Source organism: Lithobates pipiens, unplaced genomic scaffold, assembly GCF_037356315.1.
Source record: "Lithobates pipiens isolate NorthernLeopardFrog02 unplaced genomic scaffold, aLitPip1_a1.2 Scaffold_10, whole genome shotgun sequence".
In the NCBI taxonomy this organism is placed as follows: domain Eukaryota; kingdom Metazoa; phylum Chordata; class Amphibia; order Anura; family Ranidae; genus Lithobates; species Lithobates pipiens.
Genome location: NW_027507686.1, coordinates 174952715 through 174977380, shown reverse-complemented (window position 1 = coordinate 174977380; position 24666 = coordinate 174952715). Strand labels below are relative to the sequence as shown.

Here is a 24666-nt window from a genome sequence, read left to right as displayed (position 1 = left end):
GATGCAATGCTTTGCAGCAGGGCCAATTCCTGCAATAAAACTAGAGTATATGGAAGAGGTTGCAGTGTGGTGGCACCAGCAGCAGTGCCTAAGGCCAAATTTTTCTGCCCCTGTTTAACAGGGACATGTAATTACAATTCTTGATATAATATTTCACAGCAGGGCGCTCCAGCGCCCACCAAGAGTCACTTTCAGGGCTTACAATGTTGTGGCAAAACCAACACCTTGTTCCGCCATTTCTGCAGAGCATATAGGGCAGGCCCCTACTTTCAAACATCCAACTTACAAACATCTCCTACTTGCAAACGGAAGGAGACAACAGCAAGTGAGATGAAAAAAGATGGACGAGAAAACAAATTATACAGGGGTGATAACCCTTCCCTATGTTTTCCAAAAAGCTTAAAAATAGTTTTTTTGACTGGAGCTACACTTTAAAAATGTACCAGTTGAAAATTACAAACAGATTCAACTTAACACAACAAACCTACACAGTCCCTGTCTTGTTTGCACCGCCTGTATACTGCTGTTCTGAGTATATAGGGCCTGGGGGCCACACGCATTTCCTTTTTTTAATATGGGTACAGGGTTCCCCTTAATATGCGTACAAGACCCAAATAGGCTGGTAATGGGCAGGGAGGGCTACCCATGCCATTTTTCTCAATGATTTTCAACCATATTGCAGGAACCAGATATAACATTAAAACCGCAAGCAGTTTTAAATGGTGTTATTTCCGTTTAATGTCATTTTGTGCAGGGACTGTTTTAAACACGTGGCACTTCACAGGCATACTACAGACACCCCCCAGGCACCATATTTAAAGGAATATTTCACTTTTTTTTTCACTTTAATCGTCATTAAAATCAGTGCTCCCGCCAAAACGGCCATTTTTAAAAACATTTTAGACATTGACCCATGTCCCCTGGGGCAGGAGCCAGGTCCCCAAACCCTTTTTAGGACAGTATCTTGCATATTAGCCGTTAAAATTAGCACTTTTCATTTCGAACGTTCGAGGCCCATAGACTTCAATGGGGTTCTAACGATCGTTCGAATTTGGGGTCCGTTCGAAAGTTCTGGTGCGAACCGAACCGGGGGGGTGTTCGGCTCATCCCTAGCTTCCAATATGTCCTTTGAAGAGATGGTGGAGATGGCCCACATATTGAAGAGGGCCAACTATGATGGCAAGAATGGACCGTACCCAAACCCCATCTGCGAAAGGCCAAAATCATGACGAAAGTGGTGAAGAGTCTGTGTCGGAAATTTGGAATACGACGATACAAGGAGCAATTAAGGAAACGCTGGTCAGACCTAAAATTAAGGGAGCAGGATCAGTACAGAAGGATAAAGAAAGTGCTTCAAAGAAGTAAGTACTTGTCGTGTGTTATTATTATGATTATTAACTTGCACGCTGCTCCATGTGCTTTTCTTTACTGTTGTACAGTTTAAAATGGCTACTTTGATGTTCATGAGCACAGTAATCGTTCATAGGAAACATTGTTCATTTGCCAACTAAATAAAATGTTTTTAGCTGATACAGGGTTAACTACATTTGGTCATGCTAATTTGTATTAAAATAAGTTGGGGGCGTGGCCTGGCGCGCCAGAGCGATGGAAGCCTGAGACGGAGCTCCGGAACAGAGTAACGGTTCTCGCAGCTCACTGGGACGAACCGAAGCACCATGGGCAGGCTCTCCAAAGGGGGAACCCAGCACAATCACCCCCGGACACCGGGACCATCCAAAAACAAGGCGATCCCTGATATTTTCCTGTCCCAGGGACAGGGAAGGAGAGGCCCAGCGGAAGTAAATATGGCGCAGGCAAACACGAGGGAGGAGGAGGAAGAGGACTTTGACACGGAGTCTCTAACAAATTCCGAGGAGCTGGTAAGACACTCTTCACCACCCGACCACCCTCTTACACATGCAGCAATGATGGAGATTGCTGCAGACATTAAATCATCTTTTTCCACGGCTATCACTGACCTCAAAGCAGACATCCTAATGCTGACTGAGCAAATGGTGGCAGGGGAGAGAGCAGGCAGACAGAGGGACAGAGCCATTCAAAGGCTAGATGAAGTCTCACACCAGCACTCCCTCCACCTAATAAACCTTAACAGACATTTAGAGGACCTGGACAACAGGGGACGGAGATCGAACATTAGAGTCAGAGGAATACCTGAGACAATCACCCCAGATCAAATTAGACCAGTACTCTGCTCAGTATTCAATAAGCTGCTAGAAAGGCCTCAAGAATCCCCCATTGAATTTGATAGAGCACACAGGGCACTCAGACCTAGAGCCCCTGATCCTGCTCCACCTCGTGATATTATTTGTTGTCTCACAAGTTTTACACTGAAAGAAGAAATCCTTCAGAAAGCGAGACAAAATGAACAGATAATTTTCAACGACACTTCAATCCAGCTATTCCAAGACCTCTCTCCTATCACCCTCAGAAATAGAAAGGCCCTCAAACCACTCCTTGACGTACTCAGAGAAAAAGGAATATATTATAGATGGAAATTCCCCTTCGCTATACAGGTCTCCTATAATGGGAAAGTCCACTTGCTGCGCACAGCGGATGAACTACCCGCTTTTTGTAATTTTTTAAAAATCGAGCAAATTGAGTTACCAGAATGGTACCAAGAATTTAAATTCCCCCCTCCGGTCACTGCCCCAGGCTCACCGTTACGCATCTCACCAAGTAAATCACCATACGTCAAAGGTTTAGGTGGAAAGAAACAGAAGCTCTACGACAATTTTAATCTCTCCACTCCACCGCATAAATCCAGTAAACTGAAAGACAGCCGTTGAAGTCATTTTACAATTCACTGGTCCGGAGGCCTGGATTTATTACTTTCTTTACAATATCCTGTTTTTAAACGCTCTCCAAAACCATAAAGTAACACTGATAACTTGTCTTTAATTTTTTCCTACAATATGACTTTTTGTGTTTTAACCACTAGATGGCAGCATTCCGCAACCGAAGAACACTTAAAATTACTCATACCTCCTACTTTGACTTTCAAGAATAGGTGAACTAATATCTTTTCTATTTTTACAAGCTACGCTCAGGTGCCACACCGGGGACCTCTTACCCCACACCGAAGGTCATCATCAAAACAACCAGAGCACCGCTACCCGAACAGATGAAACTATCGTTCTCCCCGCAGAAAACATACCTGACCAACCGATGAACCACAGAGACACATCACCAAACTGGCTGTGTTTTATAGCTAGTTCACAAGGTAAAAACGTTCATTATTATTACCCCTTTCTTTCCTTCACTTGCACCGGGAAGCTACCAAATCTCCTGATAGGGATCACTAATTTCCCTATGACCAAACTACAGGACAAGACCACCTAGGTCCCTCTTCTTCAGAACCTCAGCACCTGAAACTTAAGACATCCCAACTACCTTCGCCCTCCTTATTGGAGATACTGAAGGGCTAAGTATGCACTTCAAATAGCCCCGGATGTACTTTTAAAGGACCGGCTTCTGACGTTCGATTCCGTCTGAGGGGTTAAAACGAATCGACAGCCTGAGAACAGTACTTCCTACTCTTATAGGAACTCTAGAGCCCTGCAAACTTTCACTTACACTCTGTCAGAAGGGTATTCTACTACTTTTTGCCTGTAGGGAAACTATTTCAGCTTAACTTGTTACTATGGTACTTCTGTATACACTTGTGTTTATTTACAGGTTAACCTCTTACCTCCAAGACCAGTGGATATGCCCAAATTTCTGAGTAATTCGTCCACTTGGACTTTATAACACACTGATTTTCCTTTTCTTCTAAGAGAGCCGTTGCTCTTCTGGTTTTTCATGACGTTTAATTGTTCTTTTTCAATTATTGTTGTTATTTACTTATTGATTGTTTATAAGTAATTGCTTTTAGAGTGTCCACGCCACGCTCCCCCCGAGAAACTCTTTCTTTACCTGCTTATGGATTATATCCTTTCATAACTATCTCTTCATAAATATACTGACGTAAAGACGAATAATACAGCGCTTACGTCACCTACGTTAACACTTTTCTCCTCCAGTTTGGATTTTCTTTTTCTTCTCTCTTCTCTCGCTCAATCTCCTCTTTCTCCCTCCTCTAACCCTTGCTCTCCTACCCCCCCCTATCCCCCCCCTTTCCCCCCCCCCCCTCTATTCTCTTATTTTCCAGTTATCAATTATGGCATACCTAGGACTAGGTAAATCGCCCACCATAATATCACACAATGTAAATGGTTTAAACATCCCTACAAAAAGACATAAACTATTACATGAACTCAAAAAGAGTAACCCACAGATTGTATTCTTGCAAGAAACACATTTTAAAAGTACACAAGTTCCCAAATTAACAAATAACCTCTTTACACAAGCATTCCATGCATCAAACCCACAAGCCAAAACAAAAGGAGTCTCTATACTTATAAACAAGAACTCTAAATTGGATATCCAACACCAATTAATAGACCCAGAAGGCAGGTACTTATTCTTGAAAGGGACAATAAGCGGCAAGCCGATTACCCTGGCAAACGTTTATTTTCCTAACTCCTCTCACGTAACATTTTGCAGACTAATAGTAGACGAACTCAAAGGTTTTGCAGAAGGTTGTATCCTCCTAGGAGGAGATTTCAACATCCCCTTAGAACCGCACCTAGACACCTCCTCAGGCAAATCTAGTATAGCCTACTCCACTTTAAAAAAAATTAAAGGCCTTTTAAAATCCCTCACCCTCATTGACACCTGGAGATCACTACATCCCTCAGGAAAAGATTTGACATTTTTCTCCTCTGTTCACAACAGATATACCAGAATTGATCACCTTTTCATCACACAAAGAGATATTCAAAACTTAATTGATGCTGAAATTGGCTCGATTGGCCTCTCAGACCATGCCCCTGTAGCAATTAAACTTAACCTCCACAACAGTCGCCCCTCCTCCTTTAACTGGAGGCTAAACCCTTCACTTCTGGCGGACCCAACTGTTCAGGCTCAGATACTCAAAGCATTAAAGGACTACTTCTCTGAGAATAATACACCCGAAATCTCTCCAATGACGGTGTGGGAAGCACACAAGAGTGTCATAAGAGGAGAACTGATCAGGTGGGGGGCCAGAAAGAAGAAGGAAAAAGAAAAACACATTCTTGACCTAGTCCAAAAAATTAACAGACTTGAATTAACACATAAAAGATCCCTAGCCCTTTCAAACCTAGCAGAACTTACATCAGTCAGGAAAGAACTCCAAGACTTACTAGATAACAAAACTAAACAAAACTTATTCTTTCAAAAATCTTTGTATTACGAAGACGGGGACAAGGGAGGGAGAATCCTAGCAAGGCCCCTAAAGACACCCTGAACTCAAACAACATCTACAGGATACGTACCAGAAATGGCTCTATCACTCATGAAACACGAAGAATAGCAGACACATTCCATAATTATTATTCAGCATTATACAACATCCCGACACAAACAAGAAAACAACCCGGCTTCACTACTAGAGATCAAGCAATCTCCTCATACTTAATTAACTGTGCAATGCCCTCTCTACCTGCAGCGGACGCTGACGCCCTAGAATCACCGATCACCACAGCGGAAGTCTCCAAAACTATCCATGACCTGACAAACGGGAAAAGCCCTGGCCCAGACGGTCTGACAGCCCAATATTATAAAATTTTTGACCACACCCTATCAGAGCACCTTGCCACAGCATTTAATTCCATTATATCAGGTAGCAGACCCTCCAGTGAATTCTTGGCAGCACACATAACCATCATACCCAAACCCAACAAGGACCCCTCAGAATGCACAAACTATAGACCCATTTCGCTCCTCAACCTGGACCTTAAAATTTTAACTAAAATTATCGCCAATAGACTGAGACCACTGCTAGGCAATTTAATAGGACCTGAACAAGTGGGTTTTATGCCTAATCGCGAGGCAAAAGATAACACTACCAAATCCATTAATTTGATTCACAGGATGAGGCGGGACGGAGTCGGGGGCCTTCTCCTGTCAACTGACGCGGAGAAGGCCTTCGAACGAGTCGCCTGGGACTTCATGTTTAAGGTTTGTGAATATGTGGGATTCGGACAGAACCTAATGAAATGGATTCATGCTATCTATGCGAATCCTAGTGCCAACATCAAAGTGAATGGCTCCCTTTCCAATAAAGTCTTAATCAAACATGGCACAAGACAAGGATGTCCACTCTCACCCTTACTCTTCATCCTGTCAATTGAACCACTAATCAGAACAATAAACAAACAAGAAGCGATCCATGGAGTCAAGATTCAAGACAGGGAGTTCAAAACTGCAGCATACGCAGACGATCTGCTCTTTTACATCACACAACCACACATATCAATACCCAATCTATTGAAAACATTCCAAGACTTTAATCACCTATCCAATTTTAAAATAAATCAAAAAAAGTGTGAGGCCCTAGGCATGAATCTGGACACAAAAACCGAAAAACTGACCAAGTCTAACTGCCCATTTAAATGGGAACCAAACTCTCTGACGTACCTAGGGATCCATCTCTCCCAAGATCTACACTCTTTATACACGCTCAACTTCCACCCTCTCCTGACAAAAATAGAAACGGACCTAAAAAAATGGATGAAAGGGAAATTCTCATGGTTTGGTAGGGCTGCGATTCTAAAAATGGCAGTTCTGCCGAGACTACTATATTTATTCCATACCCTCCCAATAGAATTACCCGAGTCTTTCTTCATACGACTCTCTCGAATTCAAAGGAACTTTCTTTGGGCAAACAAGAAATCACGCATCAAACTCACATACCTACATAAATTAAAACAAGAAGGAGGGATTGGACTACCTGATTTCAGGAAATATTACCAGGCCGCACAATTATCTAGAATTGTAGATTGGCATTGCCACGCCAGTCACAAAGACTGGGTTAACCTAGAAAAAGCCCACTCCACCTTAGACATACCACATCTCCCCTGGACAAGCTATCTAAACCTCCCTCTCTCAATTAAACAACACCCTACTATTAATACACACTCAAAATATTCAAGAGGGTAGCAGTTCCCCTAGGATTATCCACAAACCCAGGCCCCCTCTCGTCTCTAGCTAACAATCCAGATTTTATACCCGGACTTAATAATCCCAAGATGTACACTACCTTTCCCTCCGACCCCCTACTAATAACAAATTGCATCCAAAATAATAAGCTGAAATCTAGACAGGAATTAAATAAGGCTCTCCCAACTCATCCCCTATCAGAATGGTCATATATGCAAATTCATGACTTTATATCCAATAACAAGCACAAAGACTTGATCTTTAGACCCTTGACCACATTTGAACTCATATGCCTAAAGAAAACCCCAACCAGAAAAACAACATCCATCCTATACAAATGGCTCCTGTCTCAAGGTGAAAGTGAAACGGATACATATAAACTCAAATGGGAAAGGGACCTTAATACTCAAATCTCCACAAAACAATGGGAAAAAGCAAACATATTCACCCACAAATGTGCACTCAGCACACGAATGCAGGAAATCTCATATAAAGTCCGCACGCAGTGGTACATAACACCACTTACCAAACACAATTGGTCTCACCAGCATTCCAGGGTCTGCTGGAGATGTGAGTCAGAAACAGGCTCTTTCTTGCACATTTGGTGGAGCTGCACACAACTGAAACCTTTCTGGAATCAAGTCCGACACTGGACCAACCATATTACAGGTTCACACGCAACTCTTGACGCAGCTTGGTGTTTATTGCATATAAACAACCTTTCATATAGAACATATAAAAAATCACTGATCAGACATTTCCTCAATGCAGCTAAAAATTTGATCCTGCTACATTGGAACTCACACTCTTTACCCTCAGTTGGAGACTGGCTTCGTAAGATTCACCATATCTACGATATGGAAGAAATTATTGCTATTAAACAGGGTTCTATTACTCAATTCCTGCAAATATGGGAACCCTGGCGAAATTTTTCCAAAACAGAGGTATACCAAATTCTCACAACATGATATGTAGACTCAGCTATTCCATTTTCCCTTACCGGAATACCTTTGAAAACGTTTTTCTAAGACTAATAGTACATGTCTATCATTGTTGCACTTATTTATGTATCCTAATCCCTGTAACCTAACCATTTTCTTACTCAAAGTAATACATTGCAACTGTATGATTATACCCATTCTATTTCTTACATCTATCATAGTCATTATAATCCCTTTACTATGTTACTTCATTCTTAAGATATCACTCTTGTGATTACAAGACCAATCTCAATGTCCATAATTTTCATATTGTTCTACCATTATATGATACATATCATTTTCTGTATCTATTATTTTCTTTCTAATAAACTTTATTGTGAAAAAAAAAAAAATACGTTTAGAACATTGTTGTCTTGATATCTTTGAAACTAGAATGAATTTCAATCTTCAGTGGATTGTAAGGAGAGGACACTCAGCATCTGGACTGAACAGAGCACATTTTTTAAGGTGACCCACACAGGTGCTCCAGTGGATACTTGGGGTGTCTCCATGTGTGAAACTTGTCCAAAAAGGGTAAGTATTCCAGCTTGGTTAAGGGAGTTAATCATGTCTTCAACTTGGATCTCTGCCCAAACAGACAATTGTACACCACTTCCAAGCAATGTTTCACAGTTATATTTTTGGCCACAAATATCTGTATGCTAAGTATACCTTTTGTTTCATTCTCATAGGGGAGAAAAGACTCACTCCGTCAGAGGACAGCATGAACCCCCCACTTCCTCAAGAAGGGGAGCAGAGTATTGTGGTACCTCAGGATGTGGAGGAAGGAGAGGTAGAAGAAGTGCTGGAATTTGGCACCACAACAGGTCAGTGTCTGACACCACAGATTCAGGTAATAGATGTTTGCCTGTGTATTTTTAATAAATGGTGTGTATTTTTATTTTAGGTGATGTTCAGGTTGTGGTACCAAAATCCAGTCATTTCACCAGTGACAGTACATGGCGGCTTATCCAGGAAATCATCTCTTGTAGTCGGGATTTTGACCTTATCAAAGAGAAAACCAAGGAGATTGAACAAAGACTGAAGAACATGATGGATGTGCTAGGGAGAATCTAAATCCTAAAAATATTCATTTTTTTCTACAAATTTTATCTAAAGTTTTAATACAGTTTAAAAGCCACATTTGGAAGATGCACACAGTGGGGGTTATTGACTAACGGAAAATCCACTTTGCACTACAAGTGCACTTGGAAGTAAAGTAGCTGTAGGTCGGAGGGGGACATGCAAGGAAAATAAAAAAACAGCATTTTAGCTTGCACATGATTGGATGATAAAATCAGCAGAGCTTCCACTCATTTCAGATCTACCCCTTAGATTTAAAATGACTGCACTTCCAAGTGCCCTTGCAGTGCAAAGTGGATTTGCCTTTCGTAAATAACCCCCAGTGTGTCAGCATGTGCTATTTGCCATCAGGGGATTTCAATGTACATATTTGTGGTAGGAATCCCTTCCTCCCAACTCTAGTAGGTTAGAGGAAGTGGTTGCACCCCCAAAATCCATTGATCCCCCATGATGGGAGATAGCAAATGTTGACATTAGGTATAGGATCAGAAAGGAAATCCCCATTTGACTCACAATTTGTGTGCATCTTCTAAATTTAGCTGTTACAGGGGTGACTTCACCCCATCTGATGAAGACAAGATCAAGACCTTTTTCACACTATAAAATGTCTGATATTGCCTTCTTTTTTGCAATGTTGAACTTTGTGAGTTCCAGAGTTGTGTATGTTATGTTTGGAAACATGCCTGTTTCTGTATTTTTTTTAAAATTTCAAGGTAAAACTTTGAAAAAAAAAAAGATGTTTTTTTTTTTTTTTTACCGCCAAATGTTTTATAAAACACACATGTGAATGTGCATGGAATAAAAGGCTTTCTACTCAGCAATGTGTGGCTTCTTCTTTCAATGCTCAATAACACTTTTTGTAATAAGTGTTATTTAATTAATGTGAAAACCACTTGGCACTACAAGTGCATTAGGAGAACCTAGGAGACAGATAAAAGAAACACAAGCAGTAAATCCAAATCAAGATTTGGGTACTTTGGGGGGGCAAGCCAGGACGGACAGCTTCCAGGGCCATCAGTGTTGGTTCCCGAAGTCTGGCCTCAGGGCTAACTGAGGCTATATAATTGGAGCATTTCTTTTACAAAAGTTGTGCAGGATGCAGCAGCGTAAAACAATGTGGTTCAGTTTGATTGCTGTTAGAAATAGGGGGAACCAGCGGGCCATTATCCCAAAGGTATTCTCCACAACTCTTCGGGCTCTGGCCAGCGAGTAAAACCCTCTTCTCCGGGGTGAGGGTCCTCTGGAGGAATGGCCTCATCACGTGATTGCCCAGACCAAATGCTTCATCAACAATAAAAACAAAAAGAAGTCCTTCTACATTCTCTTCCACAGGTAGAAATCCCAAGCCACCACTCTGGAGATGTCAGTAGAACTTTGTCTGTGCAAAGACTCCACCATCCGACATCCAGCCATTCTTCCCCACATCCACATAGAGAAACTCATATGTCGCCGACACCACCACCATCAACACGAAACTATGAAACCCCTTATAGTTAAAATAGTATGACCCCAAATGGGTTGGTGGGACGATGGGGATGTGCTTCCCATCTATTGCCCCTCCACAGTTGGGAAAGTCCCAACAATGGGCAAAGTGGGATGCCACAGTCTTCCATTCCTGTGGCGTTGAAGGAAACTGTGGAGTCAAAACAGATTTTTTTTTTTAATTTTGCACATAAACATTGCAAGCAGATTAGACACAAACATTCTTAGACAACATCAGTATAACATTTATTATAATGCTTATTTAAAGACAAAAAAATAAGGTCCACTTATTAGATTCCTCACCCCCTCTGATGGCCCATTGTCCAAATTTTAGGGGGGGCGGTTCTAAATGAGTTTGTGAGCCCAAAAAAAGCCTCTGACGCTGCATGAATTTAAGGTCAACAATAACATTTGTACACATTATAGAGGGTGTTTTGGGTAAAGCACTACAATGGAGCTGATAAAATACATTATTAATGACTAAGGTAGGTGTGTATGGGCCCAGGATAGCATGCTGGGGAGGTTAATGAAGGCAAATATGCATGTAGGCCAAAAAAGGAGTAGTAAAAGATTCAAGCATGCATCAGGACAAAGAGGAGATTCACAGCATATTACAATGAGGGTAATTATGGAATGATGAAACAAATACAAAACATTAGCAAACATTAAATGCATAGAATGTGATGTTAAAGGATAAAACTTACCCTGATATAGTCCTTCTGCAGGACCTGAATAATAGCAGAACAGGTTTCTGGAATAATGATCCCCAGAGCCTGGGGGGAGCTGCCTGTAGAGAACTTGAGGTCCTGTAGACTTCTCCCCATCGCCAAGTACTGCAAGTTGGTGACTAGCTTCTGCCCGGGAGTGATGGCTTTCTGCATGCAGGTGTCCTGCCTGCTAATATAAGGGGTAAGCAAAACCAACAAAAGGTAAAAAATGGGGTCGGCCATCCAGAGAAAATTCCTGAAATCATCAGGGTTATTCTCCTGGATCTCGCGCAGCAGAGGCATATGAGAGAATTGGTCACGCTGAAGAAACCAATTCTTGGTCCATGAAATCCTCGCCACTCCGGTTCATGGACTGGGCTTGGGTCAAAGTAAGAACCCCAACATCAAGCCCCCGCACAGCACGAACTCTACGACGAGTATGCAACATGGCTTCAAAAAGGTTGGCTGGTCAGAACGAACTAACCAAATGCACTGAAGAACAGCAGTTGATCTGACAAACCCTGAACAAAATTTGAATGGTCCCTGCTGAACCGCCAAATTTCAATACATCCATGGCCACCTTTAATCTAGACATACAGTTCATGTTGCATGTTATATTGTGAGGTATGTTTATTTTGTATCTTTTTAACCAACCTAGGAAAATTATAAATTGCACGATTAGATGGTAACCAGTGTGGTCAATATAAAAGACCATTCTGGGAAAAGGAATATTAGATAAATGAGGGCTGTCAATGAGTATTTTTCTTCTTCTAAATATGATAGTTACCTTTTCATTATTCAAAAGATATTACCTTCTGAGGTATTAAGATTGATTTACTAAAGGCAAACATACTTTTCACTTTGCAAGGGAATTTGCACGGGAATTTTTCCTTGGCTTAGTACATGTGGTAATTTTCTGTTACATATTCTTTGCAAAGTGAATGTTGACCACATTTAATAGGCTAAGGTAAAATGACATTACAAATTAGAAACTCCCTTGTAAAGTGGACTGCATATATGCCTTTAGTAAATCAGTCCCACTGACGTAAAATGCATATGCACATTAGGAATTCTAACTTCACTCAGACTTGCCTTAATGCATGCTTGTTCAAAGTCATTTACTTAGAAAGTGAGGCCAGAGCCAGGCAGTTCACATTTTTAAAATTAGGTCAGAAATGTAGTCAAAAACATAGACAATCATTGATAAAGTACTTTGAAGCCAATATGATTGGGGCAAAGCTGGTTTGTTTTTAGCGTCCCCTAGGATATTCCCTGATCCACCAATAAAAAGCATGTACACAGTACCATTTCAGGCATCCAGCAATGTAAGAAACTCCAGGCTGGTAAATTTTGTTATTGTGAACACAGGGGCAGAGTTGTTTTTCAATGCAGACCTTGCGTTGGTTCACGTCATCAAGGACGGTACCTGCAATAATATAAACAAAATAATAATAAATGAGCTTCAAATGAAGACCTGTCCCTGGTAAAGGGAACTGTCAAAATGACTATATCTGCTGATTATCTCCCTGACTGACACTATCTGGAGTTGACTCTAGGACTGTTTAGGACTCCTTACCAGAAACAGCAGTGTCTATTACCCTGTAAAAAGGAGGGCAGTAGACACTGCTGGATCACATTTTAGAGGGTGGTAGAGCAGCAAGTGCCAAGCATTCAGGAAATGATCCTGCTGCCTCCTGAATGCCTTCTTTCTTTCTTTTTTTAAATGCCATGGGGAATTTGTATTAAACTTTTTTACTTCATCCATGTGTATTCGACTCATGGTCGTGGCATGCTCCTCATTTGTACTAAACATTTCTTTATCATACATCATGGGACACAGAGCCACAGTAATTACTGTATGGGTTATATAGGTGATGGACACTGGCACACCCTAGACAGGAAGTTTAACTCCCTATGTATCCTCTCCCCTTACCAGGAGTACCACAGTTTTTTTTCCAGTGTCTTAGGTGTTGGTAGCGAATAAAGATGTGCTGTGCTGAGTTCCACTGGAGTAATCCTTGCTGTGGCAAGCCATGCAGCCGGATCCATTCAAAGTGTGTTTTTAGGCCAAACTGAATGGTACCCGGGCCTTGTGTGGGAAGAAACAAGGTTTTGCCTGTAACATTTTTCTTTTTAGAGAGCTGGAGCCCGGGATCCAGTACTTTGTTTTTTTTCAGCCATATTTCCTAGTGGGGTGCTATACGGGTCCAAGGGTGTGATAAAAAGGGGCCCCGGTCCTTAAAGGTTTTTTTATCAGAGCCCGCCGTGAGGGGTGAAGATTGAGTCTTTTTGGAGTGGAGATTCCTAATGCCGCGTACACACGTAGCGGACTATCCAGCAGACTTAGTCTGGCGGACTTCCCGCCGGACTGTCCGCTGGACTTTCCGAACTAGCTACTTGCCCACACACGGCACTTTTTCAGTGGACTAATATGGCGTACTAAGTCCACCGGACTATCCGCCGTACTTTTCAAATGAACGGACTTGCCCACACACGCGGAGGAAAGTTCGCTCATTTTGAGCGCGTCTCCAGGTAGCCTTCTTCACTGGCCCCGTCACCTGGTATGGACTTAAAGGGGAACCCCAACGCCGAAAAAATCGGCGTGGGGTCCCCCCCAGGTCCACATCAGACCCTTGTCCGAGCATGCTACCCGGCCGCAGGATGCTGGGACTGTGACATCATACTGGGCAGGGACATCATCCGGTGATGTCCCTATATAAGTCGCCGCGTCCCCGTCATTGTGAGCAGAGAGAGCGATGAGGCAACATCTGAAGAGAATAAGAGAAGAACAGAAGACGGTGGTAGTGGCGACAGAAGACCGGGCTACCGCCTGTAAAAGAGCTAGAAGAAGGCGCGGTGGACCCGCAAAAAGAACCGAAGAGGGGGACAAGACCCCCGAAGTCGGAAGAAGAGGGCGGCAGCAAAGAAGAAAGCCGGGCTCCTCCGCTAGCAAAAGAGCTAGCAGAAGATAGCAGAGGAGTCCGGCGACAAGACCCCCGAAGACGGAAGACCTGTGCTGTGAAATAAACTATTTTAACCCTTGTGTGTTGTGTATTTTTTTACTTTTTTTTACAGGTGAGTGGGTAGGGGTACATTGTACCCCATACTCATTCACATAGGGTGGGGGCCGGTATCCCTTTAATAAGGGGGCTCCCAGATTCCGATAAGCCCCCCGACAACCAACCGCCAGGGTTGTCGGGAAGAGGTCCTTGTCCTCATCAACATGGGGACAAGGTGCTTTGGGGTGGGGGGGCGCACGGCCCCCCTTCCCCAAGGCACCCCCCATGTTGAGGGCACGCGGCCTGGTACAGCTCGGGGGGGGGCGCTCTCTCTTCCTCCCCTTTCCTGGCCGGCCGGGTAGCGTGCTCGGACAAGGGTCTGATGTGGACCTGGGGGGGACCCCCGCAACGATTTTTTCGGAGTTGGGGTTCCCCTTTAAGTCCATACCAGGTGACGAAGAAGGCGTCGCTGGCCTCGGCTACCTGGAGATGCGCTCAAAATGAGCAGACTTTTCTCCGGGCGGGAAAAGTCTGTTCATTTCAAAAGTACGGTGGACTGGCACACACACGGCCGGATTGTCCGCCGAAATGCGAGTCCGACTGAAAGATTGGAGTGCAAAACTACTTTCTAAGTCCGACTTTTTTTTGAGTAAAAAAAGTCCGCTGGAGGCTACACACGGGGGGATTGTCTTTTCCACCGGATTGTTTGATCGTGTGTACGTGGCATTAGGATTTTTTTAATACTTATGGGTTTTCTCCTTTAAGTGAATGTTGTCATGCCTAAAGTCGCTGTCAAGAGCAACATACCTATTCCATGCTTGTCAGTCTCGCTCCTTGTCAGTACAAGCTGCAGGCTTCCTCCAGTCCCAAGCCTCAGGTAAGATGTTGGATGGGGATTTTCTTTTTAAACATCCCCACCTGGACAGACATTTCTCTTCTCTCCCCAGAAGGCAGAGGGAACATGGTACAGTTGGCGGTTGTCCTTCCATCGGCTCTCCTCCTCTCCTCCACCCCACCCTCCAACCACATGCGATCCGATCAGATCAGAGGCCCACTCATGTGGAAAACAATATTTTTTGAAAAGTGTGGGGGACACGGTGGGTAGTTGGATGAAGGGGGGCGGGGCTTATCGTGGCATCGGCGTGCTTCAGCGTCCACAAAGTGGGGCTGTGTAGGCTATCAGTGCACCTTTTGCAAGTGCATTCAGCTGATGGAGAGACACAGAGTGTGAGTGTTGGTGACTCAGGCATTCCCAAAACATGTTTTATTTAGCATCAGGCTGAGCATTAATGGCAGCGGCAGTTGCTGAACTATTTGCTCAGCAGTCGGTACATTTTTGGCAGTACCTCTGCATTTGTGCTTAGCGCTATGGTCAGAAGGGGAGGTACAAATACCTCAAAAAACAAGGGCTCAAAGGGATCTCGCTCAGGCTATGAGGACCCTGCCTCTGCAACACCAGTAACCCTGAAAGGCCTAGGAAGGACAGAGTGAGCCATCAGGTTTGTCAGGGGTTGCAACTGCTTCCGACATTTCAGCCCCTGTCTATATTACTGAGGAGGTTTTCTCCTCAGCCATGATTGGATTGGAGGAAAGGTTAGCGGCTTTAATTGCATCTTCCCAGAATGTGAGAAAATGCATTAGGCCCTCTTCTACCACCCAGGAACCTCAAACAGAGGAACAGTGGGAGGGGGAAGATGAATTCCCCTCAGAGGACCGTGAAGAGGCTGATGACTCATCTTCCAAGTGATCCAGTGGGGAAGGACCTTCTTCAGCTTCACAAGCTGAGAAATTGCTGTTGCAATCTCTTACTGAAATGGTCCGCTCCACATTTAAGCTACCCTAACTGAGTCGGTTGAAAAGCCCACTTCTTGTTTGGGTTCACTAAAGCCTCCTCAAGTTTTGTGTGCCTTTCCTGTCCAATCATTGCTGGAAAAGCTTATAATGGGATAACCCAGATAAGCATTTTTCCCTCCTAAAAAGATTTTTAACACTTTATCCTATGGAGGAAAAATTTACTAAGATGTGGGGTATACCAGCAAATTGACGCTGCTATATCCTTTGTGAATAAAAGTTTGACTTGTCCGGTTGACAATGCACAAATGGTTAGGGATCTAACCGATAAAAAATTGGAATTCCTGTTGAAAAATATTTTCTCTTTGACAGGTTCAGTAGCTCAACCTGCAGTGGCGGCAATTGGGGCATGTCAATCCTTGAGAGACCACTTGAAACAGGTGCTCAAAGTTTTCCCTGAGCAGCAGGCCCAGGATTTAGCAGAGCTGCCAGGGGCTTTGTGTTTTGCAGTTGATGTAATCAGAGATTCTATCCTTCAAACCTCTCGCCTTATGCTTGGGTTGGTGCATATTCTTAGAATCTAATGGTTGAAAAATTGGTCAGCCGAAGCACCATGCAAAAAACTCCTGGAGTTTACCTTACCACAGTGAAAGGCTGTTTTGGGATAATTTGGACAAATATATCCAAAGAATATCAAGTGGAAAAAGTACCCTTTTGGCAGTTAAGAAAATAAGTAAACGTCCCTCCTTTAACCACTTAAGGACCGCCTCCTGCACATATACGTTGGCAGAATGGCACGGGTGGGCACAATCACGTACCTGTACGTGGCTCTTTAAGTGCCCAGCCGTGGGTAGGGAGCGTGCCGCCGGTGGTGTGCTCTCGACCCGGTCTTGAGCTCTGTGACCATGGCCGCGGGACCGCGAACGGGTCACAGAGCTGAAGAACGAGGAGAGGTCTGTGTAAACAAACCTCTCCCCGTGCTTCCTACTGTGGCTGCCACCGATCGTCTGTTCCCTTTTATAGGGAAAGACGATCAGTAACATCACATGCCAGGCTACGCCCCTCTACAATAAAAAAAAAACATAACGTCATACATAACCCCTACACTGCCCCCTAGTGGTTAACTCCTTCATTGCCAGTGTCATTTACACAGGAATCAGTGCATTTAAATAGCACTGATTGCTGTATAAATGACAATGGTCCCAAAAATGTGTCAAAAATGTCCGATGTGTCCGCCATAATGTTGCAGTCACAAAAATTGCTGATCGCCGCCATTACTAGTAAAAAAAATATTAATAAAAATGCCATATAACTATCCCCTATTTTGTAAACGCTATAACTTTTGCACAAACCAAACAATAATCGCTAATTGCGATTTTTGTTACCAAAAATATGTAGAAGAATACGTATCGGCCTAAACTGAGGAAAAAAATGTTTTTTATATATTTTTTGGGGATATTTATTATAGCAAAAAGTAAACAATATTGCATTTTTTCAAAATTGTCGCTCTATTTTTGTTTATAGTGCAAAAAATGAAAACCGTAGAGGTGATCAAATACCACCAAAAGAAAGCTCTATTTGTGGAAAAAAAGGACGCCAATTTTGTTTAGGAGCCACGTTGCACGACCGCGCAATTGTCAGTTTAAGAGAAGCAGTGCTGAATCGCAAAAAGGGACTAGGTCCTTTTGCTGCGAATTGGTCCGGGGCTTAAGTGGTTAAACAAGCTCCTTCTTCAGGGCCAGGGGCATCAGCCTCCAGGCAGTCACGATGGCCTCCACCGTAAGGTTCAAGAGGTAAACCTCAGGGTCTACTCCAGGGACAAAATAAGTCCAGGGGAGGAAACCTACAAGACAGAAAACTAAAGTCTCTTTATGAAGGGGCATCCCTGCTCACTCAAGTAGGGGGAAGACTTCTGCAGTTCTCAAGGGTCTGGCAGGAAGAGTTTCGAGACAGATGGGTGGTCTCCACAATAACGCTAGGCTACAAACTAGAGTTCCGAGAATTCCCATCTCCTCGCTTCCTCAGGTCAAACGTCCCCAAAGGTCCAGAAAAAAAAAGAAGTCTCTCTTTCAAGCATTAGACCAACTTTTGGCTTGAAAAGTGACGGTCCCCGCGAAAGAGCAGAGGTTGGGGTTTTATTCAAACCTTTTTACAGTGCCAAAACCAAATGGGGATGTCAGACACATTCTAGATCTCAAGGGTCTAAACCGATTCCTGAATATCTGCTCTTTTCACATGGAATCAATACGATCTGTTGTCTCCATCCCACAAGGAGGAGAACTTTTGGCATCAATCAACATCAGGGATGGATACCTGCATGTGCCTATTTTCCCCGCTCACCAGAAATATCTATGTTTCGAAGTAGAAAAACTAAATTTTCAATTTTTAGCCTTGTCTTTCGGTCTAGCTACTGCACCTTGGGTGTTTACAAAACTTCTGGTCCTTCCTCTGGCCAGATTAAGGACTCAAGGTATAACAATTGTAACATACCTAGATGACCTGCTCTTGAAAGAGCGGTCCGTAGCTCGCTTAGACCAAAGCATGGTCACCACAGTCAACGACCTAGAATACCTAGGTTGGGTCCTCAACCTAGAGAAGTCTTCTATAAAACCATTAAGAAGACTAGAGTACTTGGGTCTGGTCAAAGATACAGCCCAGAAGAGGGTGTTTTTACCACAGGCAAAGATCAGCACCATAAAGGAGCTGGTTCAGGTGGTCAGAGCAAAGAAGGATCCTTCTATTTACCTTTTCATGAGGTTGTTGGGAAAAATGGTGGTTTCATTTGAAGCGGTTCCCTATGCTCAGTTTCATTCGAGACAACTGCAAATCAGTATCCTATCTGCTTGGAACAGTGGCTTATATCAATCACCAAGGGGGCACCAGAAGTCGAGGAAGAGGTAAACCATATCTTCGTCTGGGCAGAAAAGCATGTGCCATGCATATTGGAAATCTTCATTCCAGGGATAGAGAATTGGCAGGAAGACTACTTGAGTCACCAGCAGTTGTTCCCGGGGGAATGGTCCCTTCACCCTGATGTCTTCCTGGCTATATGTCAAAGATGGGGGATCCCGGATGCAGATTTGTTTGCATCCAGGTTCAACAGCAAAGTCGACAACTTTTTGTCAAGAACAAGGGATGCACTTACATGTGGAACAGATGTGTTGGTGACCCTGTGGGATCAGTTGTCATTGATTTATGCATTCCCTCCTATTCTGCTGCTACCATGGCTTCTTTACAGGATCAACCAGGAAAGGAAGTCGGTGGTACTTACGGCCCCAGCATGGCCTTGGTATGCAGAGATCGTAAAAGATGGCGATAGGGGACCCATGGACCCTGCCACCACGTCCAGACCTGCTTTCACAGGGACCAGTGATCCCTCCTACCTTACAAATGTTAAATTTAACAGTTTGGCTATTGAAACCCACATTCTGAAGAATCATGGGCTTTCAGGCTCAGTGATATCTACATTGATTAATGCAAGGAAGCAGAATCATTTATTATAGAGTCTGGAAAGCATATGTTTCCTGGTGTGAATCCAGGGGTTGTCATCCCAGAAAGTACATCATAGGTAGAATCCTTCCTTTCTGCAAATGGGATTAGAGATGAAGCTGGCCTTGAGTGCTATCAAAGGCAAGGTCTCGGCCTTATCAGTATTGTTTCAACAGCCAATTGCTATGCATTCTTTGGTCCATAGCTTTATACAGGGGGTAACATGGTTTAATCCACCAGTTAGGTCACCCCTGATCCCTTGGGACTTGAATTTAGTTTTGTTGGCATTACAGAAATGACCCTTTGAGCCAATGCAACATATTCCCTTGGTCCTTTTTGACAAAAAAGCTATTTTTTCTGGTAGCCATATCTGCAAGAAGGGTATCAGAATTGGCTGTTCTTTCTTGTAAAGAGCCATATTTATTTATTCACAAGGGTAGAATAGTATTGCGTCCTCATCCTAGCTTTCTACCGAAGGTGGTTTCAGGTTTTCATCTAAACCAGGATATTGTTCTATCTTTATATTTTCCAGAACCCTGCTCAATGGAAGAAAAGCCACTACATTCTCTTGATGTAGTGAGAGCAGTCAAAATCTATTTGGAGGCGACTGCTCAGATTCAGAAAACTGATGTTTTGTTTGTGTTGCCTGAAGGTCCTAGAAAAGGACAGGCAGCATCGAAATCTACTATTGCTAAGTGGATTTGGCAAGTAATTATTCAAGCTTGTGGTTTGAAGAGGAAAGTTCCACCTTTTCAAATCAAAGCGCACTCCACCAGGGCTGTTAGTGCTTCGTGGGCAGTGCATCACCAAGCCTCCATGGCGCAAATCTGCAAGGCCGCAACTTGGTCTTCAGTCCACACCAGATTCTATCAGGTGGATGTAAGAAGGCATGAGAATATCGCCTTTGGGCACAGTGTGCTGCAGGCAGGAGTATAGGTCCTCAGGTCTGATTGCACAATACTTTTGTGTGCATCTCCCTCCCCTCAGATAGCATTGCTCTGGGACATCCCATACAGCAATTACTGTGGCACTGTGTCCCATGATGTACGATAAATAAAATAGGATTTTTATAACAGCTTACCTGTAAAATCCTTTTCTTGGAGTACATCACTGGACACAGAGGTCCCTCCCCTCTTTCTGGTTAGACGTGTATTGCTTTGCTACAAAACTGAGGTACTCCCGGTAAGGGGAGGGGTTATATAGGGAGTTAAACCTCCTGTCTAGGATGTGCCAGTGTCCATCACCTAAAGTTGCCTATATAACCCATACAGTAATTATTGTAGCACTGTGTCCCGTGATGTACTCCAAGAAAAGGATTTTACAGGTAAGCTGTTATAAAAATCATATTTTTGTTCCTGGGGTGGCATTCCTTATGGTAAATTCATTAATTCTGGTACTCATCTTGCTGGAGGCAGTATCCAGCTTGACAAATTGTTCTGCTGTTCACCTGTTTGCCGAATAGCAAACAATTTGGGGTGTTTGCGGCAAATTCGAAAGCCACGGAACATCCTTTAAAAGTCTATGGGAGAAATCAAAAGTGCTAATTTTAAAGGCTTATATGCATGGTATTGTCATAAAAAAGTGTTTGGGGACCTGAGTCCTGCCTCAGGGGACATGTATCAATGCAAAAAAAAGTTTTTAAAAGAGCTGTTTTTTCGAGAGCAGTGATTTTACTAATGATTAAAGTGAAACAATAAAATTTAAATATTCCTTTAAATTTCGTACCTGGGGGGTGTCTATAGTATGCTTGTAAAGTGGCGCATGTTTCCCGTGTTTAGAAAAGTCTGACAGCAAAATTACATTTCTAACGGAAAAAAAAGTTATTTAAAACGACTCTCAGCTATAATGAATTGTCGGTCTGGCAATACACATAAAAGTTCATTGATAAAAATGCATGGGATTTCCACACAGGGAACCCTGAACCAAAAAAAAAAAAAATTGGTGGGGTCCCCCTACATTCCATATCAGGCTCTTCAGGTCTCGTATGGATTTTAAGGGGAACCCCACATCAATTTTTTTTTAAATGGTGTGGGGTCCCCCCAAAAATCCATACCAGACCCTTATACCAGCACGCAACCTGGCAGGACACAGGAAAAGAGGGGGGATGAGAGAGCGCATAGACCCCCAAAGCACCTTGTTCCCATGCTGATGGGGAGAAGGGCCTCATCCCCACAACCCTTGCCCAGTGGTTGTGGGGGTCTGTGGGAGGGGAGTTTTTCAGAATCTGGAAGCCCCCTTTAACAAGGGGACCCCCAGATCCCACCTCCCCGTGTGAATTGGTAATGAGGTACAAATGTAGCCCTACCATTTCACAAAAAACTGTCAAAAATGTTAAAAAAGACAAGCAACAGTTTTTGACAATTCCTTTTTAATTTCTTCTTCTTTCCCCGCTTCTTCTTCCATCTTCTTGTCTTCCTTCGGGGTTCTTCTTCTTCCTCCATCTTCTTCTTCCCCCACTTCTTCCTCTATCTTCCTCCGGTCTTCTCATCTGGCATCTTCTTCTCCACTTCGTCCTCCGCACGATCCGCCTCAGTGGGAGTCCTCTGCTGTGTGACACTTATGTTGAGGTGACAGTTCTTATATAAGTGACCCTGCCCCCTCTGACACACGGGGACTTCCCTATGGCTTTCCCCTTGTTGTCAGAGGGGGCGGGGTCCCCCCTTTACACGCCCCGCCCCCTCTGACAACACGGGGAAAGCCACATGCTAAGGAATAGGGATAGGCCAACCACCCCCCCCATTTGGTTCACACCAGAACATGCGAACAGGCAAAAAATTTGTTCGAACACGCGAACACCGTTAAAGTCTATGGGGCGCGAACATGAATAATCAAAAGTGTTAATTTTAAAGGCTTATATGCAAGTTATTGTCATAAAAAGTGTTTGGGGACCTGAGTCCTTCCCAAGGGGACATGTATCAATGCAAAAAAAAGTTTTAAAAACTGAAGTTTTTTTCGGGAGCAGCGATTTTAATAATACTTAAAGTGTAACAATAAAAGTGTAATATTCCTTTAAATTTCGTACCTGGGGTTGTCTATAGTATGCCTATAAAGGGGCACATATTTCCCGTGTTTAGAACAGTCTGACAGCAAAATAACATTCCACTGCTTTCAAGTTTGCCGCAAATACCCCAAATTGTTCGCTATTCAGCGAATGAGAGAATAGCCAATGTTTGAGTCGAACTCATGTTCTTTAAGCATGTTTAAAGGGATAAAACATGAGGAAATGTGCATGCATTCTATGGATGCATTAAATAAAGTTTTTTTTTTTTTTTGCCTTTAACCACTTGCCAACCAGCCAGGGTCATTATACTGCGGTAGGTTGGCACGGCTACGCAAATTGGCGTAGGTGTACGTTGGGCTCGTATACGGCGATTTGTGTTCACCTATTGGCCAGTGGGGAAGCCAATAAGTGGGTCCGGCAGACTCAATGTCCATTGGCCACCGGCAATCATTCCCCACAGTGACAGAATGTGTATCTGTCAAAGTAAACAAGACATCTGACCGGCAGATTGTGTCGCTGCTGAATGTCAGCAAGGTGAGCCATGGCCGTGTAAGATCTTATGAAATGGGCCGAGATTTTCCTTGCCTGCCGGAAGATGTTCTGGACCCCAGGGTATTTGACAACGAATCGCTGCACGGCCAAGTTTAAGACGTGTGCCATGCATGGCACGTGCGTAATTTTGCCCTGTTTCAATGTGCTAAGCAGATTGGCACCATTGTCACACACCACTTTACCAACTGTCAAACTGAGCTGTGTTAGCCACTGATATGCCTGTGAACCCAAAGCTGAAAGGAGTGCAGGGCCAGTGTGGCTCTTGGCTTCCAGGCACAACAGACGCAGCACAGCATGGCAACGTCTCACCTGGCATGTCGAATAGGTTCTGGGGAGCTTGGGTGGCGCAGCGGAAGAGACAATAGCAGCAGAAAAGGAGAAGTCAGCCGAGGAGGAGAGGGAGGAGGATGGAGTAGGAGGAGGAGAAGAAGAGCCAGGCCTGCATGCAATCCATGGCGGTAAAACCAAATCTACACGGGTGCCACGGGTTACATGCTTGACGGCAGTCAGAAGGTTCACCCAGTGGGCAGTAAAAGTGATAAACCTTCCCTGCCCGTGTTTGCTAGACCACGTGTTTGTGGTCAGATGTATCTTGGCACCGACACTGTGTGCCAAAGATACATTCACTTGCCGCTGAACATGGCCATATAGCTCTGGGATGCCCTTCTGTGAGAAATGCTTCCTTTCTGGGACCTTCCATTGTGGTTTTCCAATGGCCACAAATTTTCAAAAGGTCTCCGAGTCCACCAGTTTATATGGCAGTAGTTGGCGGGCTATCAGTTCTGACAAGCCAGTGGTCAACCGTTGGGCAAGATGGTTATCCAGCGTCATAATTTTTTTTTACGCTCAAACATTTGGCCCACGGAAGTCTGCCTTTTTCCAGAAAAACGTGAGGACGGCATGATGCAAGCTGGAGTGGAGGACAATTGTGAGGAGTGAGGAGAGAGGAGAAGGAGAAGGAGAAGACGAGGCTGGACGGTGAGAGCCTGGAGTGTGGATTTGTGTGTTCCGTTGCTCCCACTGGGCTCGGTGATGGCAGCTCATGTGCCTTCTTAAGGCAGTCGTGTTGGGCTTACTGCGACTTATGCGTTGACTGCAAAGATTGCAGATGGCAACACTATTGTCAGCAGCAGACACGTTAAAAAAAGCCCACACTGCGGAGCCATGTGTCGGCATCCTGGGAGCGCCAGATGTGACTGTACATGGTTGATGCCTCACTCCTGATACATTAGCAGTCTGCTTTGTCCCTCCTGTGCAATCTAAGTTCTTCCTGCTTCTCCTCCCTATCTGCTGGTCCATATCTCCCTCTGATCTCCCCTCCTCTTCCTCTCGTGTGGGCACCCACGTGACATCACTAGACACGTCATCATCAACGTCACCTTCCCGGCCGCTATAATTAGAGATCTCGGAGTAGGCAGCAACAGCGGGGACCAACCTCCTCCTTGGGCTGATCTGGGTACTGTCATCAGACTGCTGAGTGGCGGTTGTTGCTACCTCCTCTTCCTGATCCAATGCCAAGAGTGGCTGCGCATCGGAAATGT

The 24666-nt window shown here is 43.9% G+C and overlaps 1 protein-coding gene across 1 annotated transcript; it reads left to right on the top strand.

Moving 5' to 3' along the window:
- The first annotated feature begins 3069 nt into the window (after nucleotides 1–3069).
- LOC143935957 (uncharacterized) lies at nucleotides 3070–9782 on the top strand. Its single transcript, XM_077460202.1, has 3 exons — nucleotides 3070–3241; nucleotides 8714–8848; nucleotides 8929–9782. Exons 1-3 carry the CDS (start codon nucleotides 3187–3189, stop codon nucleotides 9096–9098), a joined length of 360 nt encoding a protein of 119 aa, XP_077316328.1. The 5' UTR covers nucleotides 3070–3186; the 3' UTR covers nucleotides 9099–9782.
- The last annotated feature ends 14884 nt before the right edge of the window (nucleotides 9783–24666 follow it).